General features: G+C 40.6%; 1 protein-coding gene across 1 annotated transcript in view; it reads right to left on the bottom strand.

Annotated features, from left to right (window-relative positions):
• The window catches only part of LOC115223259 (protein O-mannosyl-transferase 1-like), a 39,284-nt gene that overhangs the window by 13,386 nt on the left and 14,710 nt on the right, over positions 1-11,188 (bottom strand). Inside the window, exons 10-16 of the mRNA XM_036512139.1 lie at positions 9,622-9,854; positions 7,842-7,934; positions 4,955-5,051; positions 3,632-3,724; positions 2,950-3,064; positions 1,693-1,793; positions 99-215 (exon numbers count right to left, since the gene is read on the bottom strand). Coding sequence (XP_036368032.1) covers positions 99-215; positions 1,693-1,793; positions 2,950-3,064; positions 3,632-3,724; positions 4,955-5,051; positions 7,842-7,934; positions 9,622-9,854 — 849 coding nt within the window. The remainder of the gene's footprint in view (positions 1-98; positions 216-1,692; positions 1,794-2,949; positions 3,065-3,631; positions 3,725-4,954; positions 5,052-7,841; positions 7,935-9,621; positions 9,855-11,188) is intronic.

Here is an 11,188-nt window from a genome sequence, read left to right as displayed (position 1 = left end):
TGCTCGTTAATTTTATGAAATAGCTGTTCCATTGAATGGATCAACTGGAACCCTCATCATGTGTGTGTGTGCATGTATAACAATCCAAGAGAACTTACATTGGTATTAGGACTGATCCAGTAAGCAACATTCTTGTCCATAAGTGGCCATTCCAAAGGACCAGAGCTGTATTTATGTTCCAAATCTACATCATGGTTTGAGGAAATCATTTTAACCTAAAAAAGAAATAACATCACCAAAACAAATGAGATGTTTATTTACATTATTTACATTTGACAGATATTTGTCCTCATCTTGTTTGTTGTTAACACAACATTTCGGCTGATATACCCTCCAGCCTTCTTCAGGTGTCTTGGGGAAATTTTCGAACCTGGGTTCTCATTCCTAAGGTATTTTTCGATGTTGTTATTATTATTATTGTTACTGTTCAGGTCACTGCTTGAAATCAAACTCAGAATCTTGGAGTTAGTAGCCCGCACTCTTAACCACTACGTCATATACTCATGGGCAATTATGGAGTGAATTTTAGAGCTTATAAATCTAATATTTTTCTATCCTTCCTTAATACCGGTTCCTATGTGCTTCTCATATCTGCACTCGATCTGCTTAGGAGGTTGTTGACCTGAATAACAATAATAATAACATTGAAAAATACCTTAGGAATGAGAACCCAGGTTCAGCCATGTCCCTGCTGCATTCTTGGGATTTTCTTTTATTTGTGAAATTACATTTCACCTGAAGATTAGTGTTTTTTAATGGAGTAATTTTCTCATTCTTCTATCAAAAAGATGTGTAAGAAACAGCTGTAATGAGCTGACAATTATCCATCATCTGTTGTTGCTCATTTGATTATGTGTGTGTGTATCACAACTCATTTCTACAGCTGAGTCAACTGGAGCAATGTGAAATAAAGTGTCTTGCTCAAGAACACAACACATAGACCGGTCTCACCTCATGATTGGGAGCCTGACACTCTAACCACAGAGCCATACGCCTTCACAAAATTCACAGAGCAGGTTGTACTGTTCATCCTTTCAATTGTTAAATACAAAATGTGGCTTGCGAGACCCCCATTCAGGTGATTTTCCTGAGTTACCATCTCACCCTTGTATGCCAATCCAAAACAAGACCACCCATTTTACAGCTGAGTGGACAGACTGGACTAACATGAGATGAAGCATTTTGCTCAAGAACACAATGCATGGTTGGTCTGGGAATTGAAACCATGATCTCATGATTGGGATGGTAACACCCTAACCACTAGGCTACACTCTTTCACACAAACTAACAAATCATCACCATCATTTAACATCCGCTTTCCATGCTAGCATGGGTTGGACGATTTGACTGAGGTCTGGCAAACCAGACTCCAATCTGATCTGGCAGAGTTTCTACAGCTGGATGCCCTTCCTAAACACAAAAACATTCCAGTCTTCACCTTCCCATTTTTATTTTCAGACAGTGTATTTAAAACTGTATTATCTCTGTCTTCTCTTTAAAAGAGTAGGGTGTGACCTGAAGGATGTTTAGCTTCTATTTCTAGCAGCTTCAACAACTGCATAGAGAACCCCTCATCTCCTGAAGCTGTAGTGATTGTTCCCTATAATTAATGATACAACCAATGAGATCTACCTAGGACTAACTTACTGCAACTAAACTCAAGGTTATAAACCCTTAATTAATAGTTCTCACCTGTAACTCCCAAAATTTGGCCCACAAAGACAACTGAGTCGGTTCCGACGGAATCATTTCAGCTTCACTCAACTCTCGGGTCTGTCCTTCTTTACCAGAAGCTGAAACCAGAAAATTAAAATCATCTCATTAAGTACATTTCACTTAATTGAATTAATCCATCATCATCATTTAACATCTGTTCTCCATGTTGGCATGGGTTGGCATGGTTGGCTGGTTTGACTGGAGCTGGTAAGCTGGAGGGCTGCACCAGACCCTCAGTAATTCAATGTTATAACATATATCAAGAAAAGGGGAGCATGGGCTTATTCAATATTCTTTTTTTTTCTTTGTTTACTGGACTGTGGCCATGCTGGGGCACATTCTTTAGTGTTTGAGGGGATGGAGAAAGAAAAAAATAGTACCTGAGTAGTGTGAAGGAGAGCAGAGATACAAAGTGTCGTGGAAGGATTCCAACCACTTGCTCAAGTGACTAAAAGTGGACTGACACATTGCTATGAAGAACTGTCGAGTTGATATGAGCAATGGAAGGCAGGCAGTTCACTGTGAGCCGTTGGCAGAGAGCGTTTAACCACATGTAACAGTAATTGTATTGCATCATATGACTACTTTCTTTCCTGCTTCGTTAAATTATTTATCCAACAACAGGATATAAAACAAAGTGATAATGGTAATGGGGTGGGTTTAATTCATGAAGCCAACGATGGGATAGGTTGTGCTGTTTGCTATGCTTGCATTGGTTGGAGGGTCTTTTCAGAATTCAAGGTAGCTAGGGAAGGGATTGTAAAAAGCACCATCGGATCATGGCCATTGCCAGCCTCGCCTGGCCCCCGTGCCGGTGGCACGTAAAAAGCACCATCCGACTGTGGCCGTTTGCCAGCCCCATCTGGCACGTAAAAAGCACCCACTACACTCACGGAGTGGTTGGCATTAGGAAGGGCATCCAGCCGTAGGAACACTGCTAGATCAGACTGGAGTCTGGTGCAGCCTCCTGGCTTCCCAGACCCCAGGTGAACCATCCAACCCATGCTAGCATGGAAAGCGGACGCTAAATGAATATGATGATGATGATAAAGTGAAAAGAAGTGTTAGAGGCATAGTAAGGAAGAGGTAGAGTGCTAGAATGGTGGGAAGGTTGAGTAGGAGGAGATGGAGTGCTACCACAACATTAGATATGGGGAACTAAAGAGGAGCAAAAGGAAAAGGTAAGATGGCATCTTATGCAATGGAAAAGGAACACAGTTAATGACTACAAACCTTTGGTGTAGCGGTGTTCCTCCACATTCCAAATAGTGGGGTCCTGTTCTGCGATTCGATCTGTGACCACTTCCAGCTGATGGAACCCCCATTCTGGTAACTGCTTGCCAGACACCTGAAGATATACAGTGTAAAGTTGTAGTGACATACAGACAGACAGGCACACAAGACAGACATAGCAGCAGACAGACAGACGGACAGGGCAGCAGACAGACAGACGGACAGGGCAGCAGACAGACAGACGGACAGGGCAGCAGACAGACAGACGGACAAGGCAGCAGACAGACAGGTGGACAGGGCAGCAGACGTACAGACGGACAGGGCAGCAGACGTACAGACGGACAGGGCAGCAGACGGACAAACAGATGGACAGGGCAGCAGACAGACAGACGGACAGGGCAGCAGACGGACAAATAGATGGACAGGGCAGCAAACGTACAGACGGACAGGGCAGCAGACGTACAGATGGACAGACCAAGCAGCAGACAGAGTAGACAGGGCAACTGACAGACAGACAACAAAGCAGACACATAGGACAACAGACAGACAAGGTAGACAGATGGACATGGCAGACAGAGAAAAAACAGAGAGCAAAAATATAGATAGAAATATAGACAACAGATAAATAGAGAGAAAGAGACTCAATATGTTGAGAAGGACAAACATAAGAACTGTTGCTTACCTTGAGTGCTTGACTTGTATTGACATGGTGTAACCTCACTAAACTGTTGATGGTTTGCCAATTGTCTTGGTCAGAATCACGGTTCACAAGTTCCTAATAATAATAATACCAATAATGGTTTCAAATTTTAGTACAAGACCAGAAACTTCAGGGAAGGATAATAAGTCAATTACATCAGCTCCAGTGTTCAGCTGGTACTTATTTTATAAGGACACAGAAAGGATGAAGGGCAAAGTCGACCTCAGCAGAATTCGAACTCAGAACATACAGACGAACAAAATGTTGCGAAGCATTTTGCCCAGCATGCTAACAAGTCTGCTAGCTCACAGCTTTATAAAATAATATTAATAAGGATTCCTCTTATGTGCATCAGATGAAGGGGACAATTTAAAACTTGTTAGGAACTTTACATAAAAGACGAGATGAAAACAGGAAGAGGATGGGGAAATGAAACAGAAGTATACAAAATACAGAGGGTCCCTAAAATACCTTTATAATTTGAAAAATTCAGAAAAAAATGAAAAATAAAGGATAACCAAATAGAGTTTATGGGAAATATAGGTACAGGTATGGCTATACGGTAAGAACTTTGTTTCCCAACCACATGGTTCCAAGTTCAGTCCCACAGCATGGCACCATGGGTAAGTATCTTCTATTATAGCTTGAAGCCAATCAGAGCCTTGAGAGTGGATTTGGGCAGAAACTGAAAGAAGCCTTTTGTGTGTGTGTGCATGCGCATCAGTGTGCATGTGTATATATGTATGTATGTATGCATGTATGTGTGTGCACGTTTGTATTAAATAGGAAATATATGTAGAAAGTAGTCAGACCCCAATATCCACAGTTTATATATAAACAGGTAGAGTTGTATGCAGGCTGTTATGTAGACATATATATATATATAATATATATATATATATATATATATATATATATACACACACACACACACACACACACACACACACATATGTGTGTGTGTCTTGGTGTCTCTGTCTTCCCCACCAGTGTTGGTGTGTTTATGTCCCATAACTGGTTCAGCAGAAGAGACCAATATAATAAGTGCCAGGTTTTAGAAAAAAGGATAAGTACTGGGGTCGATTCATTCAACAAAAATTCTTCAAGGCAGTGCCCCAGTATGGCCACAGTCTAACGACTGAAACAAGTAGAAGATAAAAGATAAACAAATAAAGTTTTATTAAAAAGATCAGAAACTGGCAGATGGGCTCCATTGGTTGGGAGAGGGTTAGGGTCAGAGGGAGAGAAAGGAAAGATGAAGGGAGAGAGAGAACAAGAGAAAAAGCTCAAAGAAAATAGACTTACGACTCTCCAGAGATTTTGTGATGGCATCGATACATTGTAGTCAATGTAGCAAGAGACTTCTTGGTTCTGTGGACTCATGGGTGCTGCTACATCATGGCTAGTCAACGACAGTAAGTGAATGGAATTAAGAAAACAGAAAACGATAGGGTCATTATTGGCCTCGTTTCTTAAAATGTCTTATTAATTTAGTAAAATAATTAAGTAAAATACAGGTGCAGGAGTGGCTGTGTGGTAAGTAGCTTGCTTACGGACCACATGGTTCTGGGTTCAGTCCCACTGCGTGGCACCTTGGGCAAGTGTCTTCTACTATAGCCTCGGGCTGACCAAAGCCTTGTGAGTGGATTTGGTAGATGGAAACTGAAAGAAGCCTGTCGTATATATGTATATATATATGTTTGTATGTGTGTGTGTTTGTTCCCCCAACATCGCTTGACAACCAATGCAGGTGTGTTTACGTCCCCGTAACTTAGTGGTTTGACAAAAGAGACCAATAGAATAAGTACTAGGCTTACAAAGAATAAGTCCTGGAGTTTATTTGCTAGTATGGTCACAGTCAAATGACTGAAACAAGTAAAAGAGTAAAGAGTACATACATACATATGCAAGCACACATACGCATGCAACAAGATCTCAGGCAGACAAACGTGGCCTTTGTAATGGACTAAGAGAAAAGTCATCGAAAAGGTTGTTGCAAATAGCAACGAAAGAGCTTTGATAGAAACAAACAGAAATCAAACAAACGATTTACTGTTTAACCACATTAAACAATCAATCAATTAGTTGGATATTAACCAAACTGACTAATAGCAAAAGAGTGGAATTGAACCAGTGTGTGTGTTAATATTGGAATAATAACAAAATTAATAAAATAACTTTGTCACTATTAAGCCTGTGCTTGGAACAATAAGTGAACATGTCTTGACAGAAAATTTCAATTTAACCCTTTAGCATTCAGGTTATTGTCAAATGTAATACTCTTACTCTTTTACTTGTTTCAGTCATTTGACTGCAGCCATGCTGGAGCACCGCCTTTAATCGAGCAACTCAACCCTAGGACTTATTTTTTGTAAGACCAGTACTTATTCTATCGGTCTCTTTTGCCGAACCGCTAAGTGACGGGGACATAAACACACCAGCATCAGTTGTCAAGCAATGCTAGGGGGACAAACACAAACATACACGCACACACACATATACATATATACGACGGGCTTCTTTCAGTTTCCGTCTACCAAATCCACTCACAAGGCTTTGGTCGGCCCGAGGCTATAGAAGACACTTGCCCAAGGTGCCACGCAGTGGGACTGAACCCGGTCCCATGTGGTTGGTAAACAAGCTACTTACCACACAGCCACTCCTGCGCCTGCTTATTTATTCAAATTCTTTTAAATTCATTATGCATTAACCCTTTCGATACCAACCAGGCTGAAACCGGCTCTGGCTCTGAGTACAAATGTCTTGATGGCATAAGTTTTGAACTAAAATCTTCCAAACTTTAGTCACAATTTATGTCCCTAACACTAGCTGAATGATAACTTAGTTATTTTCCTAAATTCTTTGTTATATTTAAAGTAATTGAAAAAAAACACAGAGCATCTCAAAATAAATACAGTAATGAAAGGGTTAATCTGATAGCTTTAAAATGTCAATGATGTGATTGTTTCTGTTAAGAATGACATTGTAGCACAAATGTGAGAGGTCTGATATGGCTGGGTTGGACATAAAAATGGAGAATATTTGGTCTGGCTATGACTGGTTTAAATACTAAAGGTTAAATCATTTTAAAATGGAAATTTTGTTTCATAGACCAAGGGTAGTATCAGGCGTGTTGGTATCGATAAAGTTGAAAATATAACACAATGGATAATATTGTCTAAGCTATGCAATACCTAAACAAATAAGATAGAGAGGAAGTGGTCATAACTGGAATATCTTTGATCACTGGTCAGTTGGATCAGGGATGATTCAGGGCTGGAGAATGCTACCTTTGGTAGACTGGTGTGTTAACCAGATGGAGAGTGATCCCTCATCTGTGTTATATCATGAGACCAGAGCCAAGCAAAGATCCATTTAAAAAGGGGCTATTTGGGGGCTTATTAGGTATTTATATTTTCATATTTAGACCATGCTTATTTTATGCTTAGTTGCATTATTTAAGAGTTCAGCAGAAAAGGATCTTTTTTATTTATCTGCTTTCTTTGTAGTCTCCAATACTTTTGGACATAATTCCTGCCATAAACTGCCCTCACTCATCCTTTCTACCACAAACTGCCCTCATTCACCCTTTCTACCACAAACTGCCCTCACTCATCCTTTCTACCACAAACTGCCCTCACTCTTCCTTTCTACCACAAACTGCCCTCATTCACCCTTTCTACCACAAACTGCCCTCATTCACCCTTTCTACCACAAACTGCCCTCATTCACCCTTTCTACCACAAACTGCCCTCACTCATCCTTTCTACCACAAACTGCCCTCACTCTTCCTTTCTACCACAAACTGCCCTCATTCACCCTTTCTACCACACACTGCCCTCACTCATCCTTTCTACCACAAACTGCCCTCACTCATCCTTTCTACCACACACTGCCCTCACTCATCCTTTCTACCACACACTGCCCTCACTCATCCTTTCTACCACAAACTGCCCTCACTCATAATTCCTGCCACAAACTACATTCATTCATATTCAGGCTCATTCAGTTTCTTCCACCACCACCACAACCACCACACTCATACAACTGTTTCTACCATGACTCCCACCCCTTCTCTCATACAACCTCCATCTACCACACACACAAACAAATAACCAAAAAAAAACATAAGAGAACTAAAGAAATAAAAAAAGGAATCAGAAGAGGCAAATTAGTTGCCAAGGCAACAAACCTGTTTAATGCTCTGCCTGTTAATCCATGTACCAACTGGATTAAGTCTCCATGTTTCACTGGTTGTGGAGGGTCATTTACCATTAATGTGTTGCTGGAAGAGAATAAGAGAGAGAGAGATTATATTGGTTTCAAATTTTGCCACAAGGTCAGCAATTTCGAGGAAGGGGTAGATCAATTACATTGACCCCAGCGTTTCACTGGTACTTATTTTATCGACTCCAAAAGGATGAAAGGCAAAGTCAGCTCCAGCAGAATTTGAACTCAGAACGTAAAGACAGATGAAATGCTGCTAAGCTTTTCACCCAGCATGCTAACAATTCTGCCAGCTCACCATCTTAAAGAGAGGGATAATACTGAGCAACAATACACGTCCATGCATGCGTGTGTGTGTGTGTGTTTGAGACATCTGGGAAATGTAAGCACAAGACTACTGTGCCTGGTGAAGCTGCACCAACAGAAGTTCCACCTCCGATGAACAGAACAAGATTGCAGAGGCACAGACCAGATCCACCTTGCCTTCATTTCCAACAGACCATGAGTGCTCAATGTACTGGAGTAGAGCCTTCCGAGCATGCATCAGACTGATTGGCCACGGCCAGACACACCATGCCCAGTCTGCTCCTATGAGATGATGTCCTTGGTCATTGTCAACAATGACAGATGAATTAACAAGACACACACACACAGACATCTCAAAAGTAAATAGACACCCCGCCTCCTATCATTTTATCAGTGCAGACTCTTCCTGGTGCTTCAAACTTGTTAACGTATTTTTCATTTCAGGTTACTGTATATTAATCGTTTATAGGAACTGGCCATGTTGCAAACATCAGAAGCAAGAGTTGTCTGATTTTCAAAGAGGGTGTATTTTATATCTTATTTTGGTCAGGTCTATGAGAGAGCTAGAGGTTCAAAATGGGTAATTAGTAGACCTGAGAGAAAGAGAGAGAAACAGAGAGGCACAATGAGAGAGAGAGTGAGAGAGATGGAAAGTGAAAGAGGAGCAGTAAGAGAAAGAGAGACAGAGAAAAACAAAGGGAAAGAAAGAGCAAGGAGTGAGTGAGAGAGAGGAAAGGCTGCAGAGAATGAAAGGTAAGTCATCATCACCATCATTATTCAACGTCTGTTTTCTATGCTGGCATGGGTTGGACAGTTTGACAGGATCGGGCAAGCCGCAAGGCTGTGTTGAGCTCCAGTGTAAACTTTAGGATGGTTTCTGCATCTGAATGCCCTTCCTAATGTCAACCACTTTGCAGTGCATACTGGGTGCATTTCACATGCACCAGTGCTAGTGACATCACCAAGTAACTTGGAAGACAAGAAACGAATATGATAAACCCATCCCCTCAGCTAAAGTGTAGGGAAGTATTTGAGGTGAGGAGGTGGCTCTATGCCAGGTGTTGAGAGACTAAAAATACAGTAGAAGGAAAAGCACAGGTATCTAGTTATAAGGAGGGAGCTGAGTGAAAGACAAACAGACAGACAGAAAAGAAAGTAAGGCGGCGAGCTTGCAGAAACGTTAGCACGCTGGGCGAAATGCGTAGCCGTATTTCGTCTGCCGTTACGTTCTGAGTTCAAATTCCGCTGAGGTCGACTTTGCCTTTCATCCTTTCGGGGTCGATAAATTAAGTACCAGTTATGCACTGGAGTCAATATAATCGACTTAATCCATTTGTCTGTCCTTGTTTGTCCCCTCTGTGTGTAGCCCCTTGTGGGTAGTAATAAAATAAGAAAAGAAAGTAGGGTTTACTTAGAACAAGAGTTGACCTTTGACCTACCTGTTTGGATGTTTGATAATCCACCAGTTGTAGAGATCTTTAAAGATGTAACAGGTCACTTGTTGTTGGTGGCTGCTGCCTCGGCCATCGACATATCGGATCGGGTAGACGTGTGGGTGGGAATGTAACCAGCAAGGTCGACCAGGCGATGGGTTGTTGTTGTAGCGTAACGTGATTTGTGACCCGTAAGCTACATTTAGTGGCTGGCCTTTGGTCAGTGCTGCCAAGCCACCCTTTAAACAAAGAACAGAAGAAATGAAAGCAATATACATTATTTTTGATGCAATAAAAAGATGTACAAGCATATTATAATCACATAGTCAAGAAGAAAAGATTTTAGTAGATTAAAGCATATGGTAGTTTATGGGGGACCCAAGGTGATTTTTGGGGATATTTTTCAAAAAGGAAATGCTTTTTAAATGCCATCAAAGAATATAAGAAATAAAAACAATATACCAAATTTGTGATGGCATGAAAGTCATCCCGGCACATAAGATGCACTCCAATTTCAGAAAGAATAGTTTTAGTGTATTAACCCTTTAGAATTTAAACAGACCTTATCCAACCCAAATAGTTGGCCTGTTTTATGTTCAAACTGGCCAGATCTGGCCTCTCACACCTTCCCTACAATGTCATTCAAAAATCAAACAATCATATTTCCAGAATCTCAAAGCTATGAGATAATGCGTAATTCATTTGAACAATGTGAATAAATAAGCATTACAGTTGATTGATTAATCTGAAAGCTAAAGGGTTAAAGCATGCAGTGGCGTATGGAAGGTCCAACTTTACATAAAGGACTCGGTGTGATTATTTTCTTTTTTTTTAACAATTTTTTTCAGGAAAAAGTGTATCATTTTTGCCATCAAATATAGTAACTGGGGAAGCAGACAAAATGCTTGGTGATATTTAGTTCTTGTTAACCACTAACTTTATCTCTTTAAGTAACACAGGTTGTGGTCACTGACATTAGGGTGGCTTGTTAGTAAACACAGCAGGATCTTGAAGAGGAACATAACCCCTTCACTGTAGAAATCAGATATGTCCACTCAGACAGAAAGCAGTTATATATATCAATCTATCTTTTGCTGAGAAAGTCAGGTTTGAAAACATTTTTCATTGAGACATATCAAGCTTTCTGAGGCAATGTGACTTGCAGAAAATTCCAATTTTTTGAAGATATTTAACATCATTACTAAAAGAATAACCATGAAATTTAATTTTGCAGTTTAAGGGTCAAAGACACACAGACATTCTGGTTTTGTTTTACCTCTTTCAGTCACTGGACTTCGGGTATATGCTGGGGTATACGTTGAAGGGCTTTAGTTAATCAAACTGACCTGCAGAAAATACCAATTCTAATTTAACTGGAATAACTATGAAATTTTATTTCACAGTTAAAGGGTTAAGAGGTGCTATTAACCACTAAACTTGATCCCTCTGAGTAACCAAAATGAAAGTCAGTGGCTACAAAATGGCCTAACCGATTAATGGAGAACAAGGTCTCAATATGTACCTTATTAAGGCAGGACCCCTATCATCTTTGGTGGGTGGCATTCACTGGAAC

This window comes from Octopus sinensis, linkage group LG22 (assembly GCF_006345805.1).
Source record: "Octopus sinensis linkage group LG22, ASM634580v1, whole genome shotgun sequence".
Classification (NCBI taxonomy): Eukaryota; Metazoa; Mollusca; class Cephalopoda; order Octopoda; family Octopodidae; genus Octopus; species Octopus sinensis.
This window is presented reverse-complemented; position numbering and strand designations above follow the sequence as displayed.